General features: G+C 39.7%; 1 protein-coding gene and 2 long non-coding RNA genes across 5 annotated transcripts in view; 2 read left to right on the top strand and 1 right to left on the bottom strand.

The window, feature by feature from the left end:
* Positions 1-27,793, bottom strand: part of Amph (amphiphysin) — a 66,616-nt gene that overhangs the window by 12,254 nt on the left and 26,569 nt on the right. For both annotated transcript variants that reach the window (XM_022847821.2, XM_022847820.2), the window contains exons 2-3: positions 1,523-1,658; positions 643-737 (exon numbers count right to left, since the gene is read on the bottom strand). In XM_022847821.2, coding sequence (XP_022703556.1) covers positions 643-737; positions 1,523-1,658 — 231 coding nt within the window. The remainder of the gene's footprint in view (positions 1-642; positions 738-1,522; positions 1,659-27,793) is intronic.
* Positions 13,804-17,778, top strand: LOC147752335 (uncharacterized). Of its 2 annotated transcripts, none has more exons than XR_015314330.1 (4): positions 13,804-13,942; positions 15,854-16,011; positions 16,919-17,084; positions 17,501-17,778. It is a non-coding gene; the product is annotated as an uncharacterized LOC147752335 (long non-coding RNA). The 2 variants fall into 2 exon arrangements; XR_015314329.1 differs by having other exon boundaries at positions 15,854-15,989.
* LOC147752336 (uncharacterized) lies at positions 19,784-25,834 on the top strand. The gene is made up of 3 exons (XR_015314333.1): positions 19,784-20,295; positions 20,980-21,171; positions 24,489-25,834. It is a non-coding gene; the product is annotated as an uncharacterized LOC147752336 (long non-coding RNA).

Consider the following 27,793-nt stretch of genomic DNA (forward strand, 5'->3'; position numbering starts at 1 on the left):
CCAGGTGACTGTGTACGTTAAAATCTGCGATAGAAAGTGGACGTTACATCGAAACAGAAGTAAGCCAAACTTGAAGATACACGGAACGATCGGACGGGTAGGGAGGCCGGTAAATCGTGAACACAAATAGTGATTTTGTGCTTTCGTATTTGGACTTCAGCAGTTGTCAGGGAGTTTTGTTTTTTTTACAGATTTTTTTTTTTACAAGGAATGATTTGCACACTATTAAAGTCGCTACGACGATCGTGGCATATTGAAAGAGCAGATGAAGTACACAATCTCTGTTGTACATAGCTATCTGTGTCTCAAAATATGGCTATTTAGTATCTCATCACTAGGTTATAGATAATCTAATTGCTTAATAGTTAGATCTGATGCTTCGTACACCAAGACAAACGATGTTACTTTAGGCTCCCTGAGAAACCATCATTTCTTACCAGTAAATTTGTTATAGTATCGCCATCATATGACAGAGAGAAGAAAGAGAGTTCCAGGAAAAAAAAGCCGGCTGTTTTGTGTAAAAAAATGTAACTTGACTTGAATTATTTTTTAATCGCTTAATTGTTTACAAATGACCCCTCTGTCAGTTTATGGAAACACTTAAACCTATTTAGGATATGGCCGACCTGAGGTCCGACTTACCTGTGCTTTGATAGGAATATGTTCGTGACCCACCCACTCCTGTTCGTAGATTTCGCTCAGGGTGTCCATAAGACTTTTCGATGCCATCTGCATGCCTAAAGACCGACCACCAAATTAAGACCATAAAATCAACAGCATAGCACTTTATCTTTCTTTGGCAGTCGACAACATAATACAGACTGAACCTATATTATAGTCTCAGAGAACGAAAGCATTCGCCATAGTTTACTAAAGAATATGTCGTATCTTGTTATAGGAACGCTAGCCACTACTAGCCTACCTGTTACTTCGCATCGCGATCTAATAATTACTCTGTACAAACTGCGAAGGGTACTGAGAAAAACCCCAAACGAAGACTAAGTAACAAATATGCACACCGCATAAGAATAAACTGTGAAATTAAAGAAAATCTGCCTGACAAAAAAGACATTCAGTATACCTTTATTACAACCTAGATATTAATTAAATATTGCTTCGTTAACCTGCGCAATCTGTTATTGACACCCCTAACTTTTGTTGTTTACAACAGCCAACGTAATTCCGATTGTGGCAGCGTAACAATTAGTATTCAACCAACTGGAAAAACACTTTAATTTTTTTAAGGAAATACTTAGAAGGAGGACCACAAAAACATAGGCCCTACATCGTTACATTCGCTTACTAAGATAATTTCAGTTAAACGCAAGAACAGAAATGAATGTAATACGTATAGTAGCTAAATTGCTAAGTACATAAAAAAGCATACGGATCGGGTTAACTTCTGAGCAACACCTGAAATGAAACGAGGCCTGGTTCAATTTGTCTGAGTAGAATCAGAGATGGCGGTGATGATCTGAGGGATCGGTAAACGGATCAGTTATTATCAATAAATCCTACTTACTTTTAATGCAGAGAAGATAGTTCTTGAATTCTTTCTGCAGTTTAGTTACAGCCAACTGTTGCCGTGAGAAGTTCTGAAGGTAAACTTCAAACACCTCATCTTTTGTTTTATCTGCGCGGCCCAAGTTCTGAAGTATCTGCAAAAGAAATCCAGCCAAAACATGGCATTATGCGTTTGGGATTTCTGACACGAATTTTAAATTATACACATATATACTTCAGTATTTTACAAAAATCGCGTCTCCTCGTTCAGATGTAGTTACTGTGATCATATGCAATAAAGGGCAAATTAGCCTCTGGCGAACGAGCCAGCCGTTCGTTTATCTTTAAATTTCAGTTCAGCCTTTCCGAGTAATGCCAAGTCAAGCACATCGAGTTAATACTATTACAGCTAGTTCGGACTGCCAAGTAGGAACTCGTCATTAGGACCAAACGCGAAAATTCCACAAGACTTTTTGAGCTTCAAGCCGAAACAGTTGTATGGAAAAAATCCATTCACTCGAAAGATCGAAGCTGCATGAAATCGTCATCCTAGAGAAAGAAGAGCCAAAGTATATCTTGTGCTTTTCGTGACTTTGTTCGCCTTCACAAAGGATACAGAGGTAAGATTAGATCAACAACCAATGAGCTGAAGAGTTTGAAGAATTGAAAGGAATAGAAAACACACAAATAGACTCCCCCTTGAACGAGCGTGATTCATGACAACGCTGTCGTGACTGAATTACCAGTGAATACACGTTTACTCGTTCACTACTGACTATTTCTACATATAGTACTACGGCCAATACGACTCTATACATTATGAGACGAGTATTTCATCCGCCATTATTCCAGGCCCTTGATGAGAAAATGGCAAACACTTTAGCATAGTATTCGTAACATTCAATTGATATTCGATTTTATCTGCTTGCTTGCTTGCTTACGTACTTACTTAGACATTTAGAAAGAAGCGACATTTCTATGCAATAACGGAAGCATAATATATTTACTTAAGCATTTATTATAGTCGATGTGTCTGATACGCATTGAATTGTTAGTTTGGGTCGAATTTTACCAGTTCAATAGAAACGGCTATACTCCAGTATACGTGACAATATTTGCTTTGTTTTATGTTGTTTACATTATTCTAACGGGCCCAGATGCAATTTGTTAATTGTAGAGATGCGTCAGATTTGCTTAAAAAGTTTTAACTTATCTAACAAAGAATGTAGTTACACCAATAGAAGAACTGCGTATCCGTGCAGATCTATTGTTTACATTAACAACTTTAGTCTAATTCGTTACAGCATATCCATTGGCCATACCCCTCTTCGAGAACCCTTCCTTATATCTCTCTAGCAGTTCCGCATATAGAAATATAAGCCATCGACGGTCACATGAGTTATTAGTTGAAAGTAAGCGATATATGTAGGAGCCAAAATGTATAAAATAAACATCGAAGTAGAGTGAGTAATAGGTAAATGTCCTTCTCACAAATAATCACTGCTGACCTCATTCAATAGTCGGTATAAGCTCAAACGAATAGGACAACAAGAATCCATATAGCTAGTGATAACTAATACTGTAATACGCTCATTATGATCATTCGCACCTTGAGAAATATGCGAAGCATAGAAATACTTCAAAAATCACATGATGGATCCTAAGCCTCTTGAAACTTCGTCAGTTAATAGATAGAATCAATAATAACAAATTATTTCATTAGATGGAGCATCCTAGATATGTAAAAGTCGAAATCGGTCCTATAGAGTCCTCAGATCCGGTGCCACTGATAATTTTCTTGCGGGAATACTTTAAAGATAAAGTCTACGCTAAAAAATCAAAAATTTGTGAAAAAATGAAATGCCCTAATTTAGTTGTTAAATGGATAGCCCATCGTCATCAGCGGTGTGTTGAATAAAAAGGTCATGATCTTGAGCATCTGCTACAAGAGAAAAGTTTATGTAGATTTAAATATTAATTATATGAAAATAAAAACTAAAGTTACAATCATCCAAACTGTGTATATATATATATTTGGCAACTGTGATTGTTAACGTTGTCAATATAACACGAACATTTCTAATAGAGCTTTCTATCGAACGTATGTGCAGGCCAGCACAGATCGTCTGCAGAAACGCCCCTCTTCATAGAGGATGATATAGAAAGAGCCCAGAACCTTTTCCAGTGAACTGCCATCTCGTCACTATAGTATCACTGCTGCTGTTGTTGACTAAAAACTAAGAAAGCCAGTAAACGTATGGAGTAGACTAGTCAAGCAAACGATTATATTCTAGGAGTGGTTCTGGTTGAAGTAAATATATGAACGTATCCAGTCAGACCTTTCTCCAGACTTCTCAGAGACTTTTCTCCAGTCAGACCAAGCCCTATCATTAGGTTGCTTCTGCTATAAGCGACGCCTGTGGTATCACTACCGGGCAGTAGCAGGGTCGACAATGCATCTGCAATCAGCGTTAGCAAACGAAGCTGTCTTGACACCGCCAAAAAGTTGCTTCACATCGAATGCATGGCTACGCTGTATACAATAGCACCGCAGGTAGATAATACCACGCTATGGGTATTTTCATAGTACGCATTCCGCTCTAGGCGTTTTTCAAATTAAAAAAACTCCGCAATCGATAAAATTTTCGCGGATGTGTGTTTCACGTTTTTAGTATAAAAGTTAATCCGTAAAGCCGACAAACAACTTTAGTTTTTGCGTTTCTAACAACCGCTAACCATATGCAGATATATAGGATACACAAGAAGTTTCCGGGTAGTTTCGTTACTCGCGATAGGAGAAACAAAAGCATGTTTATGTACGTGTGTTTATTCTGCTGTGTTAATTTAGCCCAACAAGTTAAATTTACATTATACACGGAAAACCATTTCAGCTAAACGTTCTTCCAAGGACCCCTTGAATTACTGGATCCTTTTTGCTGCGTAGTTTCACTAATCACCTCGAAAAAAAAGCCACGTCTTAGGTCGTGAATTGTTTCCCGCGTTGTCTTATACATTCGACACTTCAGGTAACCCTACGGGAAAAAAACCAAGAGAATTTAAATCATAGCGTTTAAGCGGCTATCTGCTAAGGCGGGCCGCCGGGCATCGAAATTAGCCATCTTGGAAACATGAGTTCAAGTAAACTGATCGTTGTCCGCACACGTTTACAAGTCGTTGTACAAGACGTTGTTTGCACCCGATGTCCTAATTTTAGGCCACAAAAAGGTTTGCAGCGTGTCGCGATAGAGCTGATTATAGATGATTATAGATCGTTCTATCGTCATTTTTAAAACAGGAAAGGCCCATCGACATCTTCATTCCACAAGCCACAGTGCCCTTCATGAACGCAGTTGTTATTCGACATTCGCTTCCGAATTCTCTTAGGCTTAATTGCAACAACTTTATCTATTGACACAGCCGTCCAATTCATCAGGGTGATAAAGCAAGGAGCTTCGCACGTTCATTGGGTTTCAACATGAGATCAGCGACGGTTGACTAAACTCTGTGCTGTAGGAATAAAGATGTAACTCTCACTTCGGGCCGAGCTGCCACGCAAAGTACAGGCCGACTAGGAGCACGAAGTCGTATTGAGGTCACTGAATCAGCGCCTACATTGCTCACTACGGCAGTCATATTGTAACCTGTTCGTTCGGTCCATGCTCGCCATAGAAGTAGTCTCTCTGCGAATGAGAAATTCGTTGATTTTCAGCTATCTCCAGGGAAAAATGTCGTCCGTACTCTGTGCCACCGCAGTGGAAACTTCTACAAAAAAAAAAAAAAAAAGCAGTTGTTTCAAACTGTAGCGTTCCGTTGTTACACAGTATACGTACTGCTGCCTTTAGAAAGAAAAGGAGAAGGAAGGGAGAAATCGACGGGCAAACTCTTACGTTAAGAATACGAGCTCCTTACCGTAAGATTAACATTGTCCAAGCACAAAAACAAAAAGTCCGAGCGTGGCCGCTGTCCACTTAGTGGAGCACGATGCAAAACGCGTTAAAAGACGACACATTTAAGGGATGATTGAGAGACTGAATTCACTCGATGCGGTAAAGTATTTTGGTGTCATTTATCTATTATAATAAGATGTTAAAAAAGGCAACGGGATATAATCGAAGGCTTGGCTTGTTTGGATACGTCTAGCACATGACCACTTTCTAGCATGATGAAATCAGGATATGATAATAATAACATAAAATTTGCAGAGTCGGAGATAGAAGGCGCAACCTTGAATAAATTGGTTAGACATCTATGCTTATGGAACAGGTTGTCAGTCCATTCGCAATGATTCTACTAGAGACTTTTTTTCTCTATTAAAATAGCTTGGAAAACTTTGACCTACATTTTGATTATTGCAAGACGGCAATTTTAAGCTGAGATTCTAGATACTTTGGATAGGTCTGTCATGCTAATGTAATGCATATGTTCCAATTTGATGCGGGTCAGTTGTTGGGAGTCTAGAGGGTTTCGTGGGTCGACGTAAGGATCGTTGTCAAAATTCCAACATATTCGTACGCCCTAAAATGTTACTTCGTCCCATAGTGGCCACCATAAAAACAAAATATATTAGGCTCTAATCTCTTATGAAAAAGCGAAGCAGTAAACAAAGGAAACTTTATACCCCGTGTGATTTCGCGGTTTCTTATTCTTTGCGAATCAGTATAAACATGTATTAAACAATAATTAAGCCAGTAATTTATCACATATCTATCCACAAAACGTCCTATGCTACTAAGATATAAAATTATAAACACGATATGTTTATCGAAAAGCGTAGCGGGGAGTTGATTCGAGCAGATTGTTATGCGGCTTTTGCTTTTTTTCTACATGTTTTCACTGTTACATAAAGGCCACAATTAAGGACCAATTGTAACTTCCGTTATGACGTATCTTGTTATAATGAGACGTTCCAATAATTGAAGATAAATATTTTTGATTTTTCGTTAATGAAACGAGCCTTGTGTTCTTGACGTGTACGATAAACATACGATTGTTGTGCGATTAGGTAATTTACATCTTCTCGTTATCGGCAGAATGGATATGGCTGACAATCTACCTATTACCTACACGTTTAGAGAGCGGCCTGCCGAATTGATTGCATGCACGTTAGGGCATATTTGCCACTTTAGTCGGCAACCTTTTTCTTTCTCGTAAATAGGGAGCGTCGGCTGCGTTCAAACGAAGCAGAAAATATATTAATATAGTACTATTAGAGTATAGCTAAATAGAAATGATTATTTCAATATACATGGAATATTTAGTTGAATTTACAGAATCTTGTCGACTTACACGGTTATGATATAACATTTATAGTGCGTACTGTTATTGTTAATTACTGGAAAGTCTAGAAACCGAGATTCGCTATTATCATTACAAACAGCCTATAACTTTTTAAGACTAGAACTTTTTAGTGATGCAAGAAACACAGGGAGCTGAGGCCAATTGAAGCGATAAATCGATTAGCTATCAATCCCAGAAATTGGGCATAGCAATAATTCATCATTTCAGAGCTTACGTCAAGTGTGCCGCTATTATATCTAGTTAGAATGAAACCTTCAATTGATCAAAAAAGTGAGTTAAACGTGGACAGCGTCTAAGTTGTCGCTATTGGTTGTGATTTGATTAATTTAATAGTAAGATTAATTCTCTCCGCTCGAGACAGGGCGGAAAATAGGCTGAGTTGTATTGACTGACCAGACGTCTTTACTAGAAGCTTCCCAACGAATCTTAAGAACAACGCTTTAAAACACGTAAAAATATTAGAAATGGTGTCGATAAATTTAATACAACACAACGAGGAAGTCGCGTGTTGACCCGTTGTCTATCTGTATATTTTGCTCGTATGATATTTGATGAAACGATTCGAAATATTGCTAACGGTACTGGTAGGTCTTATAGCTCTGCTGGCAGACTAATTCGAGCTACAAACTAGTTCCGCCTTTTCCTGTTGAGCATTGGTTGTTTAGTTAATTCTAATTTTTTTATTCCAAACATTTTTAACGAAGATCCCGTTCTAAGAAAAATCCGATAGGCTTTTTGCAGACTAAACTTTAATCACCAGCTGTCTCTAATGGACCTAACTGTGATTCAGTGTTCCTGAAACAAACAACTTTTGAGCACGTAACCTATTTGCGATCGGTGTAACACGCCATGTCTATACACTGTCACAATTTCCAAAGCATAGATTTCGTTAGCAATGATCGCGATCTTCCTGCCCTTGAAAAGCCCTGTGATTGGCCTTCTATTGCATTAACCACCTTTTCATTACGAATATTTGCGCGGCTATGTCGTCTTACGACGTGTATTATTCTTCAAAAGGTGACAATGTTGACGTCTAAGTCCATACGTATAGGTTACTTTTTGCAGGACACTCTGTGACGGTCGCTTTCGTCATGTCCGGCGGTAGGGATTGTTAACCGATATTTTTACGATTCTGCTCCGCTCGGAGTACCCATATCGCCACCATGATCCTATCTTCCCTCGATCACTTTCTAAAAAAATAAAGAGCACGTCTATTTTGTACCGAGACAGTCAGGAAGTTGGCTTGGGGTCAATCTTTAAGCAGCTCTGAATTAAGCGAAGTTAGTTCTTGAATCAAGCCCACTATTCTGTTTCTATCTATCGAGGCTAAATTGATGGCTGGAGTCGCTCAACGGCTTTGACTTTTAAGTCGTTAGTCAGTATTTTAGACGTGGCGAGCGTAGTGTTTTCATTAATATTCCGCTTATCACAATATTGCCACACTAAAACTGCTGACCCAATTACCATTGTCATGACTGTCGTTAAAGGGACGAAGGGGATGATAACGAATACGCAATATGGACCATTTTTTTAATATGCAGCGTCTAAATGGGACTGGTTTCGCAGTCTTGCAGCGGTTAAACAGAGCTTTCATTTTACTGCATTAGACATCATCACATTTGCAGCATTAGACATCTACGCGTCGTGCTTTAATTATGCTTTTAATTTCTGACATCAACTAATCCCAAAATAACTACCCCGTCTCCGCAGATCATGCCATTGTTTACTAGGATGTGCAGAACTAATAGCTACATCATTGCGGCTATTATATTGTTGTGCCTAGCTGGTCAACCCCAAACATAGTACACCTAGCAGCTCCGGGAAAGGCTCAGTGAATCAAGGTCCCTTTAGCGGCCAGAGATCTAAAGGCACAGTTCCATTGCCAACGTGACGGACGTTGGCCCTACGTCGACAACATTCAAAATATCATACACCTAACTACAGCAAACCCTGTTACAATGTGCATGTGATGATGCAAAATTACACGACGAAGAAGCCTAAACGAACAGACCTCCAATGGCCTCGCATTTGCTGCTGGAAAGTGGCCTTTAATCGGCCTCGAATGAACCGGGACTCAGGACAGAGGCCACGCCGACGCCCACGCGACCACTACTACTGCTGCTGCTGCTGCTGCTATAACTTGACTCCATTCCTTTCGTCGGGTGCGCATTGATTAGTATTATTCTGATTTTTATGCTATTGTCAGAGAGAAACCGTCGAGGCGACTCGTCACACACCAACAGCACTATTGCAGTTGTGGTTGTCGTTCGGATAGTAACAGCTCGGCCAAGTTCGTCTGCTCAACTGTTTGGCTGATCCGTTTGAGGAATGAGGACACCTGGTGAAATAAATTCAAATTAAGCTTTAACAGAATTTTATTATTTAGTGTATAAACGTATGAATGAATTGCTTGCGTGCGAATCTTACGAACTCGACTTAACCATGCGGAGATGCTTTTATCTGTACTTCATTATTTAGAAGTTCAATGACCATTTCCATAAGCTTCGGGTGAATATTTGGTTTTACCCAAATATTCTGGGAAACACAAACGTTCAACTCCCATCTTAAATCCAGTGTGAAGATAACGATGTTCGAAATAACCTAATGAAGAGATGACTGGAATCAATTGTTATGCTATACTGCTCTAACGTTGGCGAATATTTGGTGAAAATATTCTCTATATGTTATTTTTAAGCGGAGACGCGCGTTTGGAGAAAGCAAATCACTATAGTAATACACATAAATAAACTATGTATACGCGAGCAGTAGGTACTGTTACCTGTCTTCTTGTTACAGACCTCAAACAGGGCAAAAAGTGTTTCCTCCTTGTTTAAGTTCCAGAGGATATTCAGGCTATGAGCCTTCAATGAGCTCTATTGTAGACCTTTCAAGCAGCTGCTTTCAACCAACGCTGCTCATTGCGATGGGAAGGCCATCAGAGAGAATTGTTGCTACTGTTGTCCCATTGATGAGAAAATCTACGGGTAGCCATTGAATACAGTTTCAATATAATAGAACGCTCGACAATAGGGACAATATTGCTGTCACCTACTCATCTGGGTTGTTTGCTGACTGCGCGCCACCTAGGCGACAAAAATGACAGAATGCAAGACATTCACTCCAGTCTTAGATTGAACATTACAACTATATGTAACGCATCAAAACGGTTAGGCTTGTTTCATGCACTGGTATTTTTCTGATATGCGTCCCTTTCTCCCAATATCAACCTTTTTAGGCTCCACATTCAGCCCAAGTATGCACACATATTGTACATATATAGTAGACTTAACACAAACCCCCTAGCGTCTTCTTTGTTACCCTTGTTAGAATAAACGGTCGTTGATCACCCTCATGTTCAAATCTACGCAGATCTAAAGTCATGCGCCAGGAAATCATCGGCTATTGTTGTTGTTGTTGTATTTATCATTTTTTGCGAAAGAGGCAGATGCATTGAGTGTATCCGTCGGCTTTTTGGGCGTTTAAAATCCTTCGCTAACGTATCCGAAAGGATCATATGATGGGAACACGAACCATTTAAAGTACGACCGCAGATGTACGCTCAGGAAATTATAGTGGTCATGATGACCGGTCTGTGTTGAGAAAAAAGAAACAACAACAGAAGTTTTTTTTCTTTTTTTTTTTTTTTTTTTTGTATAATTTCTTTTTATCGACAAAACTTTACCAATATTGTTTATTTTAAGTCCAGGCGCCTCGTCACTTTGGCAGTGACACAAGTATCAATTATCCCTATTCAAAGGCTCCTCTCATAACACGTAGTTGTACTGCCAGTCATTACCACTTATGTGTCAAACACGCAAGAACAGAAACATGTGTATGTTCTTTGTGGTTATGTCTTTAAACTCACTACTATAAAGGCCAAAATTAAATGAATAAAAGACAGATTTCGTAGTATCTGTGTCATCAGCACGTTAAACGAAATGTTTAGGGCTCACTACAAAGCCGCGCAATAGTTGGACATGGTTTTGCCAGTTGTAGCGCGTACTATAGCCCGATAGGCGTGGCTATATAGCACGAATTCTAATCTAAGGGCTGATCCCGATTCGCACATCTCTTAAACTGATCAGTGTTCATATTGACCAAGTTCTATTCGTATTAGCTAGATACAGATTGAATGAATCGAAAAAAAAAGCTCGACTAGTATCATTACGTCGAGAGAACGTGAGTACACGGTACGTGTGGGTACGGAGAGATGTGCGTCGATATAACGCTTAGCATTAATGACGAGTAAGGCAACAATTGTTGCCGTACGTGCCCACATGCCATGTCTATGTTGAAGTGCATACTTGCTCCGGCTGCTGTTGCCATCACCGCAGGCTCCGAGTATCACAATCATGGGAAATTCTTTCACAAAATCAGATTCCCATCCTCAATTCAAATTGTCGTCATAATCCCAGATCTGTGTCTATCCCTCGTGATTCTACTGCGTAGCTAGCGATCCTCATATTCATCACTGATGAGGCAGCATCTTTGTCTTCTATCACCTCCTCGTTTGTATAGTATATATTGATTGAAGTGTAAGTATTTGTGGTTATATTATTATTACTATTATGACTAGGTTGTGACTGATACGCATTTTATGCTTGAACTAACAGCTCATTGTAGCACTATTTTCTAATTGTTCATTCTGTTCATCTCTACCCAGCCCTATTACCGCCTTTCGTCCACGTAAAATGAGCTTCCTTCAGAGGCGTCGACGTGTTTGAAAACATTGTCAGTGTTGTTGTTGCTGTTGCTGATACTATTTAGACGACGACCAGACGTCCTTTTCGTGTTCCGCGTGTTCGCCAATTTCATCTAGCGCCCATGTTAGTGGCTATGTGAATCGGCATCGCATATATCTCTATATCTACCTATACTACTAGCAGCCTGCGGAAGTTTGCAGATTTCCTTGATACAAAACGATTCCTTAGAGGGCACGCATTGAGCTTTGAGGCACGCATTTGAGTCGCTAGAATTCCTTTTTAGGAAGGTTTTTGCGGACAATGGGCTCGATTGGGCAAATACCTTTTTCTTGCTCCGGGAGGAAAAAGTATTTTTTTCCCGTAGAATGTAGCGTTAATTTTGTTGGTAGGTCATGTATGAGTAACAGTGTTTTTTTATTCAGTTTTTCCATTTGAATCACCGCTTAATAAACACCAAGGCGCTTGTCAGCATTGTCCGCACTAAACTACCATTAGTGTTACGTAACTTTGTTGCATATACAAATGCGCTTAACGATATATATATATATATATATATATATATATATATATATATATATTGCATGATAAGCTGTGTTTAGATTATACTGTGTATGAATGAACGTACGCGTATCTGGAAAACATGCAGACAGACTCGTTCGACGACACAATGCCGACTGAAATTTGACCACAGTAACAGCATTCTCAATCTAAGTTAACTGTCCAGTGCACAACTTGGTGATACCGAGACGCTACGAGGTAAGCAGTTACACACGAGTGTCATCCTATTTTGTATTTGTACTCGTAGGGAAGCATGCCGATAGCACGAACTCCAGCAACGTCCGAATTACAGACAAAGTAGGTTCTCTTCACTGATACTTACATTATAGCCATTTTCGTCTGTTCGTTGTTGCTTGTTGACAACGATACAGCTTAAAATGGACCAGCCTTAAAACTAGCAAGGTAAAATTGAGACTAAAGTAAACTGGCAGTATTAGACGGTATTAATATTCCTATCCAATGTGTGCTTCCTATTTAGTAGCAAAATTCATGATTAACTACGAAAAAGAGCTGCTAATCAAAGCCCGCGCAACAGGAACGTGCATCAGGGAAGCTTGCTATAGGGGATGCTGGGGGTGGGGGGTGAAAAGGCTCGAACTGGTTTTTCCTGATGTCCGCTGATAATCACAAACCGCATGTTCGTGCAAAAACGGCCACTGATTTTTTTATCCCCTGTTGTTGTTGCTGCTGCTGCTGCTGCTTTTGATGCTGTTCGAAGAAACAGTGGCTAAAAGCGCAGTAAAAGACGCGACGTGGAAAACTCTGAAGGGCCCCAAATAAAGCTACAGAGGCCACTCCATTCGCTATCGAGCAGTAGCAAAAACAGCAGCGCCATCTACAGTCGCACACACAAAATACTGAGATGCGAACATCAGCCGCCATGCTTTTCCCTATATGCTATCTTGCGTAGTAAAGCCCTACAGATACGTAAAATGTCCACAGCGACAAACCCTTGCCCGAGCAAGATAAGGATATTTTGGTGCAATTTCTGTGTGAAATGATGCTTGTTCACTATGAGAAATTCATAGGGACATACAAATGCAGCATTGTCGCATTCTAACAAACCGCTGACTCTGCCACGCCCATCTCAAGCATCGCCAAGCAAAAATGTCACTTTATGTCACTAGAACGCATTATAGCGTAATTAAGGCTATCCACAACCTTTCTTTTTACAGCTCAGGACAGAACTGTTAGACAAAATAACTATAAGGTACCTTTTGTATTGTCGGCTAAATTATTCGCATTTCTATAGACGTAGCGATCGAAAGCGTTCCAGCAATGATTATGTACAGCGACCTGAAAAATATCCGTACACCGCGCTTTTGTTGCACAAGATCCCGTCAATAAGAATTAAACTCACGTTACCAAGAATATTAATGTTATATTTTTCCAATGATACACTTCTATTTTATGAATATTTCTTTCTGTTCGAAATATGTGAGTATTTCTTGAAGCGAGATGAGTTTGGCAAGAACTTACGCATCATGAAGTGGAGTAAAGACGTCGAAACCTGCCTCAGTGTATGCGCAAAAAAAATGTCGCATGAAATTATCGACGATCTGATTGTCGGACTAACCTTTTTTTTAGCACTTTATTTAGTTGGCATAAAAAAGCCGGCCTCACTTTCGAAAGGAGCGACTAAGCAGTGAGAAAGCCAATGGTGCGACTATACGACGGAAGTAGATCGCTGTGCCGAATAGCCGCAACGGTCTGATGAGCACATGATAAAACCGTTAGTTATAGAGGTAAGAAAACGAAGTCCGCAAATAAATGGCTAAGCAAGGTCCTACTCTCAATTTTCACAGTAAAGTATCAAAGGTTTAGGCCGGAAAAGCTACCAAATACCGTGTTAGACATGCGTGAAAGATATAGGCAACGAGGTACGTAGATATTTTACTACGCAATAAATAATCGATAGCGGTCAATTTTGGAACAACGTTTAAGTAAATGTTAAGAGCCCAGAAAGCCAACTGGACTTCCGCTCCCTTCTTACAAGGTTCTACACCTTAGGATCTGGACTTCCTTTTGAGATTTTTGTTTTCAGGATGCTATTTGTCGAAGCGTTTGAGGCTGGTCGAGTTTGCTCCCATAATCTAAGCTAAGGTATCGGACCAAAGCTTACGGTCGTCATATTATTGCTCAGTTTTCGTTTTAATGTACTGACAAATCCTGGTTGCTTGATCAGATAAGCTAGGTAGTGGCTCTTGTGAGGTTTTTATGCGCGATACACAGGCACATCAGATCCCTGATCTGTATATAGTACTAAGCAAAGCTCGAAAACGTATTAGGGCGACAATACGTTGTCACTGTGTGATTATAAACATGAAAAACAGCTTTTTTTAGATTTACTATTATTCGTTTTTATGGATTTTAGGCACTTGTCTTCGTTCAATAAATGGCCTTTCCGCTTTAATTACTTTACAGGATAATAACGATATGTGTAGTGCTCAAAAAATATGCCCTCCCTATCTTTAAAAAACATTCTTATTTATCGCTAACACGATTTTGTGCAAAGGTTGTAAGATTATTTTTCAAGGTCGCTTTATACTCTACTATGCATTGCTTAACGTCAAGGCCGGATACATGCTTTACGGCAGTAAACACTGCTGAAATAATAATTGCATAAATATAAATTGACTGTTCAACAACCACGCACCTTTTGGAATCGGTCAAACTAATGCCGTAGACCTGTCATTGAACCCTGTGCAAATGATTAGGTTGAACGCCATTGAATGGCGATTATTTCATATGGTGTTATACTTCTTACGTCAATCTGAGTACGCAACAAACAGCGAATCAGTAAACATTTGTCAGCGATTGTTCCATATTGATGATAGATTGACAAGGGCATATAAATCTGGAACAGAAAGAAATTTCAGGGAAATACTTCACACAGGCTACAAGTGTTGTTTCTATGGTCAACCATAATTCACTACAATTATAGCTTCAACCTAGAACCCAAACTACTTACTAGTAATTTTCAAAATTTTTCTTCCTTAACCCGCAAATAACTTATCTTGATTACTTATCTTAGTATAACTTAACTGTACAGTAGTGGTAGCTACATATGGTACGCATACATGCGTACATACGTATGGTATATAGACATATACATACATATATAAACTCGTTAATGCGTTAGTACGCCGTGTGCAAAAAATTCTAGCGGAATTGAGCCTTAGGGCAATGGTAGGCCAAGTGTCTCAAAAATGCAAAAATTTGATTGCCGTTGACAAATACAAAAGGTGGTGCAAAAAGGAACGCAGGAAGCCTAAAGACTGACGTGTGAAGATTATCTACGAGCTAATTCGTATTTTGCTCCCAAAAAAAGTTTTCATAAAAAATCAAAAAATGACTTTCCAAGCTCTTAACTCCATCAAGTATGTTCTGCTGAAGATCTTCTTTGCCGCATGTAGTAAACTAGCTATAATGCAAACCGTCGATTTCGAACACAAGAAGTGTTGGACCCGCGTGAATATATCGGATAATAGGTGATAATTCCCAAAATGGCGCACAGTCGTCCGCAATGACTAGTTAGCTGTCTCATCTTAGAAGGAGGCAGCTCTATTGCGTTAAAAGAAACAACAAATCAATGCATGTCCAGATAAAAAAAAACCGTTCATTAAATTTTGTCCGAACTATGCATGTGTACGTATACCCATGTATATATATATATATATATGACTGGTACATGTTTTTTTCGCCTTTGCCTGTTTCGAAGCCTGTTTGGCGAAATAACTAGCGAACTAAACGCTACAGTTACGTTTAAGAAAAGTTGATCTATATCACAGGATTACGGAAAAGGCTACATGAGCCACGATGAAGTAGGCCACTGTATTTCGAACACAAATGAATCCGGATGCCGTCAATATTTCATCGAGGAATTAAGAGAACTACATAGGCCCAGGGTACAACTCAGCGGAATACGTACGTGTATATCTATATAAATGTAAGCAAAAATATTGTAGCCTCTCACCCATTGTATCACGTGTTGTTATCGTTGTCTTCATTAACGTAACGTATTGTACGTCGGACAAATAATATTATTGATCTATTACCGCATTACGTTGCGGGTAAGTATGATCACATACGTGTTAGATAGTTCTACCGTGGATAATTATTTCTAGCAGAATAATGCATGACCACTGGAGTTATATTGGTTTTAGTGCAGTGAACGATCTGCACGTTGTTACTGTGTCTTACCAGCCTTCACGTCTTGAATAGAATGTAACCTATGGATGTAGCTGAGCTAGTTAAACTTTACACCAAATAACGGAATCAAAACTTAACTTGGCAGTTAATTATTGTAGGACATCGTCTTCTCAAGCTACAATTACAAACATCTCCAGAAAGAACGGCACCTTCCTTTTAGCTTTCTTAATCGACTTCTTCATAAAATTATTAGTGCTACGTACAGCCTCACTTCTAGCCCATATAAACCCGATTCGTGAGGCGTGCGGGTCAACGACGTTTCTGGCATCTTTATCCTCTTGAAAATAAATCAATTGCAGAGAGCCCATTTTGGTCACATGATAGTAGAAGCCTTAACGAACATACTGGTATATTTCTTCTTTCTCTTGGCACCAATTATTTCCAACGATAACGCCAAATAAAAATCGACTTTGTCTCGCCTTGCCTTATATCTTCCTTTCACAGTTTCTTTGTGTTACATTCATATGTAATATATATCATTTTCGTATATCGTGTAAGCATTTCTCGGTCCCTGCCCTTATGTGGGGAACAGTATTCGGTCCGTCAGCAGAAATACGAAATTGCGCTTATGTTCTACTGTCATTGAAACTACTTTGTCGATGATTGTTAATAATGTGTTGTGTTTTGGTGCTTACTAAAAGCAGGAAGATTACACTGCACAGATCGGGTTTATTTCGGATAAAAAGGAGGGCAACCATTTTAAAGCAGATGTGTGAACACAGGACGGATCTGTGGCCTCCCACAGGCATAAACCCTATTCGCTTGGACAATTTGCCAGTCTTTGCTGCGATCATGGTCGTCTTAACTAAGGTACTGCTAGTAGTACTACTACAAGTAATTAACTAGTACGCATGATGATAATAACAAGTAAGTTCGACAATAATAATTAGTAGCGAGCAGTGAGCGAGTCATGGATCGTAAACAGTGTCACCCGCAATTGTTGATGCACGTTAGATATTTCTCAGTATGTATGTAAATATTTGATTGTATAGGAACAATACACAACAGATATAGGCCATATGATGTTTCCACTAAGGATATCAAGTAAAGAAGAGCGTGGCCATAAATAATCATGACGTTATTTTTTCATTTCTCTAGCCCCATTGTAAGTGACAAGACGAAAATGCTTTTATTTTTCCTATACGCTACAATGGAGCTTTAATGGCTGTTAATAGAAAATTAAAAATGAGTTAACCTATACACGTCTACGTAACTTTTAACAACAGTGAGACCGACCCAAAAGGACCGCCTACTCAACACGCTCTGGTGATAAATTCGTTATATGATGCAAGAAAGATCTTACATAAGATCATTTATAACGGGGATCGAAGTACGTTAGCTTTTGTTCCATTTGATTGAACATCCAAAGCTAATGGATACTCCAGTGGGCTTCCAGAAGGTGAGAACATGTAAATAGGATCCAAAGAAAAAATTATCTTCATCGATCTGTTACTAACTTTCCAAGCTTGCTTATTATAGTCAGAATACTGACAACAGTATTGGTTAGCCAATGTTCTTTCTGAACTTAACTGGTCCTGCGAGATACAACATTTCAATGAATATTCGCCCATTATTACTATCTATCTGCCGATCGAATGATGCTGATGAACATTCGTCTCTTTTTGCCCTTCTCAAAAAACAGGAGATCTCCCAACCAGGAGACCGTTAGAATTGATTGTGAAGAAAAATGGCCTGTCATAAATATTGACACAGATATTTAGGATTCTATGAAAGTGTAGTCGTTACACTTTTCGATGGATACTACAAATTGTTCTACCTGACTGCCCTTATAGGTCAACAACGAAGACGTTAGCAACTACTTTCAGGTTGTAATACGTTAAATAGTATATGCGCCATATTTTTGTACCCTATTTACCGCAATGAGGCAGAATACATAACATTTTCTTAATTTCTGTAAGTGAACATTACCTCGAACTACGTAAAGAGGTTAAAAGAAGAAGTGATCATTAGCAGGATAAATTGGCAAAAAAAAAGTGAACCTTTGTTCGCTGGTCTACCGGCTTCGTTGGGATGACCTCCAGGAAGACAACAAAGACCATTATGGAAGCACTGTATAATCTGTAACTCCTATGTCTGCTGTCTGGGTGTTCTTGGACAACATGATCCCTTGGCTTGCGTCTCTAGTTGCTACTGCAATTTTCAGAGTAGCATCAGCCAGGCGCAATTCGCTGCCGTTGTTTTTTTGCCAGCGACAATGGCGGCGGCGGGACTGCAGGTGTCCTGCTAGCCAGGCGGTGCTACTTAAACAAAGGCGCTACACAATGGAATGGTCTTGTTGGGAACAGTACGAAAAATTCTCTGTCGACAGGGCCGAGACAAGATATGCTGCAAGCAGCTGGAGTAGTTAATAGTAATCACTAACAGGTGACGAATGAAGCACACGCATAAACACCAATAGATGACGAAAGGATTGTCGAAGGACAACAATAGTAATCATGGCCAATGAAGAGCTGCTATGATAAATAATGGTATTTCATGATACTGTTGGTGAGCGTTGTGTTACATGTGTAGTTCTGTGGTTTGTGACAAAAAATATTTATTTAAGAGAATGCCAAGGCACAAGTAGGGGCAGATGAAGCAGGAAGGACACCGAAAAGAAGAAACAACGACTCCTCCGAAAAACGCACCAGAAGGTTCAGACCTTCTGTGACATTATAGGCACTTGTTTTAGTAGCAGTACTAGCAAAATACGTTTGGTACAGGCATATATGGGTGCGTGTTTATATGACAATCATTAGTTTGTGATTGCTATTTTTGTTATCAATACTTCACAAAAAGTGTTGGTTTTGAAATTGCATAATTTTACAATTGAATAATTGAAATGCTCTGCTGTTTTCATATCAGGGATAAACAGGTTTCTCTTAATATTTGCCACATTTGATCGTCTCACCAGAACTTAATTACTGTCTCTTCGCTAAATAATAAACATCTGCAAAAGGATCAGAGTCGGATAAAGTATGTCAGAGTAAAGATGAAATCACATTTAGTGTTTTATTGTTTCTGAGATGGGCTGCTAGCGGGCAACTCAGAACTCCGTAACAAGTACGCGAAATTATTACACCGTTTGAATGTCTATACGTCCAACATTAAAAACTGAAATTTACATCCATTCGGCAGCTTGGGGTAGGTGAAGGGCTTGTGCGGACCGCCATTCTTATCCAAGTCATGTTTACGTCGTTTCCTAATTGGCATACAGTCACCTTAGAGAGGAATTCCCAAGACACTGACGTCTTCCACTTGAGGTATGACCAAACCTGCGCCGGACGGCACATGCGCGTATAGCGTATACTCTCCGATACTATAAATACAGGTTTGTATTTATGAATCATCTCGATGGCTTTCACACCCTTAGCTTGGCGACGATACAGTGAAGACGCAACGTAGATATTTCTGCAAGAAAAGCCTTCCAACTAGAAGATAAAAAACAACTTCCGCGTGGACTTTCGTGTACGATTTTTTAGGAGAATTAATTTTCGGAGCAATAAGGTATCAACAGTGGTTAGAGTTTTGTGAAATGTAAAAGTTACAAACTTTGTTTTTCGAGCTTTAAACGAGTTAGTGGTCTCTTCTCCCGGCAAGCGCTGAAGATGTATCAAAGATATCGATATATTCGCATCCCTCTGATTTGATGAAGCGGTCTAATAGTCACACAGAATTTTGAAAATCAGAGCCACTTTCGGCTGGAGATAACGAAGAATATCAACGGGCTGACACCATCACAATGATGCCTTCATTGCAATGGGAGCGTGGGCGGAATAATAAGGAAACGGAGCACCTGCTCCAGGGTCACCGGGGGATTCGGGTGCGATACAGGAATATCTTAAATGGGACAAGAACTAGACAATTGAATCGCTAAAGCATGGTAATAGGGCAACTCAGCAAAACCACTGAGTTGTTGGAACAACGCTTGTTGTGGTACCGAAACAAGCCGAAGGGAACACTGTATCAAGCCCGGATTCAAAACTTGAGTTCAGGCCAAGCACAGTTGCCCTTGCTCAAGGTTAGTAATAATAGAATAATATTAGTAATAGGATAATAAAAGCTAGATCAGATGGCTATTTTCCTGAGATCTGATAAACTAACTAGTGGATTTCGAGGGCAGCGTAGTTTGGATGCTTAATGCATACTTTTTGAGTACCTTTCTATTGTAAGCATAGCTAACAAGCTTGCTGCTACGCTGGTTCAAAGGTCAGCTTCGGCAAAGAAGATAGCCATAAGGAAAAGAACTGGACACAAGTAAATATTATTATGGAACTTAAATTATACAGTTGCCATCCCGTTTCGTAAGTCTCCTCATAAGTCCAGCAAGAGTCACTCCAGTTAGATTCCTATCTATATTGAAAAAATGTGCTTCTGAAGATTTGTGCATATAAAAAAAAAATCGATGTGCATCTCTGTTCAATGCCATCTGGTCCAGCCAATTTTGCATCGTCTTCGTTTAAACTATCCTAATCATCGTTCATTGTGGATCTAATTCACATTCCTGGCTGCTGTCGTAAAAGTTACGTCTTTGTTAATGTGCGTCATGATCAGTATGGTCATAACAATGAAGCAGTTGTTGAGAGAGGAAAAGATCTCTTCAGATGACGCGTGATATACGAAAGACGATCATTTCCTCATGCTGCTATATACCCGCAGACAATGTCACACTATGTTGTTTGACCTATGCACGCCACTGTTAAAGGACTGGGACTAGGCGTTAACTCCTGCTGGTTGCGCCGCATCGTTACGCCAAACCAAAACTACAGGTGGTACATCTGGAAGGGGAAAATTTCAGGAGAGCAGGAGAAGGATAGAATATGAATCAAGGACAATACTTTGATACACCAGTCTGGACAAAGCCGTGTATGTTTTCGATGAAATTAGGTGTTACAAGGTAGGGGTAATTAGAGTATTCAACCTTATGCTTCTGAATTTAAAAAGTTATATGTTCGGAATGTTGGCGCCACTTTAGGTACTCCTCTTACCTTCAAAAGCAAAAGTTTAAGAGGGTTGACCGAAAGTCAGTGTTAGGTTGACAGAATTACGCTTATTAGTTACTGTCGTTAACATTTAGGTAGATTGCTGAACAGCTGTCAAGAGGAGTGAACCTGAATCTTGTCTAAAAGATTCAGGTTCACTCCTCTTTTCTTTTTTTTTTTTTTAAACTTTCGTTTGCCTCTTAGCAAGTCCTGCATTTCTAATGCTGTAGCCATTCAGAGAACTGATGTTTTGCAATATCAGTAAAAAAATGCTGGCTAAGTAAGTATCGTATGATTTGGTTAGGAGGGAATGCATCAACCGTGATACTTTTTTTCTCTAAATGTTGTTCATTCGTTTCAAAAACCAACACATAGAGGCACTGTACAGCCGTTTCCTCCATAATCGGCGTGATTAACGAGGTCTTGTATTTACCATCGACCGGGCATTAACACCTTTGCATTTGAAACAGTGCTCCCTTCGCGCAGCGGCAGCTTGTTGAATAAGCCGAAGATATAGATAATCTTCGGCTTATTCAACACCGATTTCTACAAGATAGAAGTTACTTTGTTTATACACACCTTTGGACAAAAAACAGCAATGTTTGTCGATACTTACTAATCATGAGCCGATGTATCGCTTAAAGAGTACGTAGAAGCTTAAATTTATCTATCATATTAAGTATTAGTAAAACAGGAATAATGTTTTGAGCGCTGTTGTTACGCATTGCTTCAGACAAGCAACGATAAACCCTGAAGTGTTATAGCATCACTAAGATATAAATATTGTAAAGTAAGAATTGTGGAGAAAATGCGGACACGAAAACGTAGATAAAAGATTTATTGCTTCATTATGCTGTATCCAATGAGCCTTTCGATTATCTATGAACAACCGATCACAATACGACTTTTATAAGTACACAAAGGTATGAATACTACTGCCGCCCCCTATCATACGCAGAGTTAGGTTAACCCCCTTCTTTTTCATGACGTTTCACTACTCGGTAAGCTGCACTATTCTCAATCGACGTCCAACATTGGAAGTGCGCACTGATTCTTCCGGTTGCCAGTGTATCCTACAATGAGCACATTAATTCACGACGTGAATAGGGTAAATGTGCCAATCTCGAAATAACAGGATCCACGACGAAGCAGTATAAAATATCCTGACGATGTGGCTATAATAGATGTCAACGATATCACCATATGCCACAATAACCCCTTACGTATGAACATTCGATGCATAAAGTTTAATTTAAACTCCCAGCGATAGGGATGGACGGCTTGAGATCCGAAGAATAGTCATTCATTGAACACAGCAATATTCCACATACGTGGTTAAATTTTATTTAATGGCACGTGCTAAGTTTCAGACCCTCACCGACGGCGTGCGTACGACGCCAGTTTCAAGGAGTTAAATTAAAACAGTTAGATTCAATTCAAATGTTAGAGTAGCTTTCTTATTTACACATATTTTATAGGTCGTTCGGGGAAGGTTCACGTGTATCCTTCAGCCAGACGCTCTGCCCTCTAGACTACCTTGCGTTAGCTCGTGTTTCAATTTTTGAGAGTAATATCGCTGGCGCCCCCCAACACTGTTCCTACTTTTGGTTCTATTTAACATACACATGTACATTGTACATGCGTATTTTGCATTAGGGTCCACAGGTAAACAGATGCCTACTAAAGCGCTACCGGGATTTTCTTTCTGGTAACACCGGCGTGAAGTCCATTATCTTCTATACTGAGAGTTCGCATTCGTTTCCGCTGATCGAAAAAAAGAGAAGCCTGATTATCGATTAGGTGGCCATCGACGTAGCGGAAGCTACAATGCGCATAGATTAATGACGAAAGCCTCTTGTGTATTGCGCGAATTCTGCTCAATAGAGCACCGAACTGTAACGTCTTCTCTCACATTTCGAATCAACCGCGTTACGCTATCACTCCACTCCTTTCGGTCTCTCACTTACACACACAGCAGAGTTTCGAAATTACGATTACTATCACCACTGGTTGGTTAGAGCCACAGTGACGATTTAGTCTCGACGTATAAGGCTTATTACGAGACACATATTAATAGCCGTCATCTGTGCGATAGCGACAGTCCGTTCGCCTTGTAGAGCAGCCTCTATTTGTCTCTGAAAGAGAGAGAACTTGTTGTTTTACCTGCGAGTTAACCAAGATATTTATACCATGAAATTGTTTCACGTACGCTGTTTTTATTCATAGAAGTATTCATCAGCACCGACAACAATAAAAAAAAAAACGAAAAAAAAATGGTATTTGATATTTTACGGCCCGATCTGGTTGCTCTATTGAGGCAAATTTTACCGTAGCTCCAAACAGGACCCTAAATGGTTTGAGTCGTTGTCATTATTATCATTGTTGCTAGATAAACAGAGAGATAGATAATTACGAACAGCCGCATATGGTCATGGGAACGGACTTTGTAGTTGTTATTGACATGACATTCGCCGGTGACTGCTGATCCTCATCAGGACGGCCGATGTCTCGGTTTCGAAACAGAACTTCATTTTCTTTTTTCTCTTCTCTACAATACAAAATTGTTTCTTTTTACGCCCGTTTCAATGTCACAACAAACATTTACTTTTCAGATCTAGCCAAAATGCTATCGCCGCTAGCGTTATAGCGATCCCGAAGATTAGCAACTTTCGCCTCTTGTTTTGATTATCGCCATAATCATTGGCGTCGTCTGCATGACCAACATTCATTTTCTAGTAGCTCTTATGTACAGGGAGAATCTACAACCAAAGTTTCCTTTATCTCTGACAGCTTTGCCAGCAGAGCATATAAAGGCCGTTTGAGTGGCGAGTCTGAAATAACTACAAAAACGGGCGAATCGAGCTGGTCGTGTTCGCTCGCACCCCGATAATCGCGATCCGAAATAATTTTCTTATAATTATCCTCGATACGTTATGATCGCGAGTATAGGACTAGTTGACGTAGTACGTACGTACGTTTTTTTCCATAATGTTTTCTGCCGGAAACCGGGGCTTGTTTTTCGGATCTTTGTAAATCTTTGAAGAATTGTTTTAGGCTTCTATAGATGCTAAAGCTCCATCTGCATAATTCATGGTAGAAAGTGTCAACTTGTTGTATCATTCGTAAATAATTAAACAATATTGGTAGCATTGTTGTTGTGACTAGTAATGGGCTACATCGTAAACCGCAAATGTATCAATTTCGAAAAATAAATCAGCTATGTCTTTTACAGAAACTGATTTCATGGTGGCGTACTGTCTAAGGCTTCTGCTACCAGTTAATCATCGCATATCGTTAAATGCGTGTTAGCACCCCCGACCGAAATGTTACTCACCAGATGTGTTATGTTAATAGAGCCGTTGTTTCGCAAAAATACTAAGCGTCTTAAAAACTTCCCAAAAGTTGTCTGAATGTATGAAATGAACGTGAGGAAAGGAAAAGACTAAATAGTTTCATCTTTCCTTGTATTTGCCCAGTCCTCCCGAAGAGGTACGAAAATAAAAAGAAGCAGTGGAGCTAGAAGCAGCTGTGATTGTAGATATTTATATATACATCTTGCGCATGCTAAAGGTATTAATTATTTTAAGATGACAACATCGGGATCGTTATTCATTGCGGCATAAATGTTCTTCGACAGAATGTCGGTTTACCCTACTAGTAATGGACACTTTTAACACGATTCGCGTCTATATATTTATTTCCATTTCGATAAGTACTCATGTAAATCCTATTTGTCAACTGTAAGCCCGCTGTTTACTTTTAATATCAATTGTGAGACCGGCACGGGATAACGAGAAACGAGTAAGGAAGAGGGCACAGAATGAACATGTCAATGATGGATATTGCCTCCTTAACGTAGGAGCAATTGTAAATACCAGACAACTCTCGTTAAATGTGCTCAAGAATGAAGTTGTGAGTTAAGCTGTGACTAGACTTCGCAAAGCCCCCTACGGCTTTTAAAGTCAAGGAATCCGATCGCTTCTAATGAAACGAGTTTTGTGCACGCATGTTCTTTCCGTGGACGACCGTACCAATTGCTTGGGTTTGACCACAGTGGCGCCATCCCTCAGAAACCACCGTGATATTTAGTGGGCAAGAAGAGTTGCATACATTTGCAGTTCTAGATCATGTGGTCTATATATACAGTTAGCACACATAGCTCAAACAGGACGTCACTTATAACAACATTATTATTATGGCGGTTGTTGTAACTGGGTTGCCATGATTAGGACGGAAGTGATACCCAACGTGCACACGTAAGTACTGCATTATAGTCTGCTGCCGCCAATAGTACGAAACATATCACCTGCTGCCTAGTGACTTTGCTTCTTAACAGGACACAATTGAACATCTCCCCGCTGCAAACACATAACTGTACTCGCGAGCGAACTTCATACAATCTATTTTAGAGTCTAATAACCTATAATCAGTCTTCCGTCCGACGACAAGCATTCGATCGCGCTCACATTGAATAGATGGTTCATGCAGTAAGTACTTGATGAATGGATACAATGCCCTTCATTGATACTCGACAAAGAAATGTTTATATCTACCGTTGCTTCGTCAGTCGCCGTCGTTTGCTACTGCGTCCCTATCTGTATATCGACTACGTTGTTAAAGCTGTACGAAGTGTAAGCTCTAGTCGAAACTTGCAATTTTCATAAAGGATCAACACACTACAACTGCAACGGACGATGAAACGATCAACAAAGCCGAAACAAAGTAAGACGATTGGGTTCTACTGACCGGCAAACGACCGTTAGTAAAAAGTTGTCATTTAAAGATTTCAACCATGCAGTAATCTTACATGTCAACATCGATATTCGAGTTAGCATAATTCGTGAAGCGCTTTTGATTTACCATAATAGCGTATTAAAAAAAGTAGGCGCCTATTAATATAATACTGAAGACAACCAAAGAGATTCTCATTGTAATACATTCCTTTTTTTATAAATGAATGGCTTTTCTGGTTCACAGGGTCATCGCGGACCCTGCTCATGATCGAAAACTCACTAGCCATTTTATCTATTGTTAGGAAAAAACTGGTAGATCGTCTGAACAGAAGTTGTGAGTAGTGGAAAAAGAAAAATGACAAAAAAACACGATAAAATGACTTGTCTTTCTCTTAATGAACAACAGCGAGAGGCCAAACGGAGTCGAAACGAAACCGATTTTTACAATACGGATCCGTCATTTTGCACCGTTCGTTCTGGCAGCAAAGCTCTTTCTATGCTATTGCACCACTACCACGTTGTAAATAACAAGATCTTTTGGCTGATTGTTACTCCGCCCTAAAACCATCATTAGATTGTTTTTAGTTTACAACGCCACTCTGTCGTCTGCTTAAGTTCAAATCAGAGAAAAACGAACTTATAGTGCAACACTATGGACAGCAGCAGCGGACAGCACGGTGAGACGCAGAAAAAATCATGTCGATGTAAAAAAAAAAAAGAGATATGGGCGCGGAAATTTTGTGGCAAAGTCAAAATATGGAAGCGTCAATAATAAAAAGCATTCGCGTTCACAGAAAGTGTCGTTAGAAGATGTTCGCCTGAATTTACCTGTCTAGTGACGGCCATGATCCTAAGGTTGTCGACATGGAATTTGTTTCAGTTAGAACAAACAAAGGATTTTTGGTGGTCTTTTTGTCATATTGCCCGTTTAAGGAAAAACGATCGATTGATAATTCGATTTTTACGGGATTAAATCTAATTATCTTTCGCTACCTATTTCTGGCCACCGTTGGATCTAATTGAATGTAAATGTGTCCGTAGGCTATTGGCTTAGAGAAGACAAATACAGTACAGGATTTTCTACCTTACATAAACCTGAGATATCTTCTAGTTAATACAGTTAATGGAACGTTAAATCAGCAAAAATAGCATATTTTGTATTCGTCGTCACTCCACGATTTCTTTGCACCTTTCAACAAAGAATGTATCGGGTTCCTTTTTGTCAGCGATTTCCAGGTCTGATGTTGAATACCTCGTTCAGTCAAACGCGCTACAAATTTCACTTGCCAGTGATCGGAAATGACAAACGCAAGATCTGGAGATCAGGTAGGCGTAGGTTAATCCCCCACTTAAGCTACTGTAGAACGGCTTTCGTGATCTTCGCCACGCGCGGCTATATGCGGTTGTGGGCAGGGATGACTTTACTATGGTCGTTTCTACTGTAGCCTTGTGCGCTCGATGCAGCTGGGCCATACCTAGATCCTTGTTGATGGTCTTGCTTTTCTAAAGCATTTCGTAGTGTATAGGGCCGTTCCGGTCTAATCAGACCTAGATCATAGTTTTTGTACGACGGAAATTTGCCGGAACTCGGTACGTACGTATATCTGCAAAAATCTCATGTCGATGTCGAAGCACTACTTTTCGTCATTCGTGATAATTCCTGTTAAAAGCCGATCATTGTGGCTGCGTGTTGCTTGTGCCAGACGACCACGAGGTTAAGGACCATTGTACACGCTCTATGTAATCCATGGCACAGCCGGGTTACTAATTTCTCATGAAATTCCGCCCATTTCGTATGTGCTAC

The sequence above is a fragment of the Varroa jacobsoni genome, unplaced genomic scaffold, assembly GCF_002532875.2.
Source record: "Varroa jacobsoni isolate VJ856 unplaced genomic scaffold, vjacob_1.0 scaffold_1308, whole genome shotgun sequence".
In the NCBI taxonomy this organism is placed as follows: Eukaryota; Metazoa; Arthropoda; class Arachnida; order Mesostigmata; family Varroidae; genus Varroa; species Varroa jacobsoni.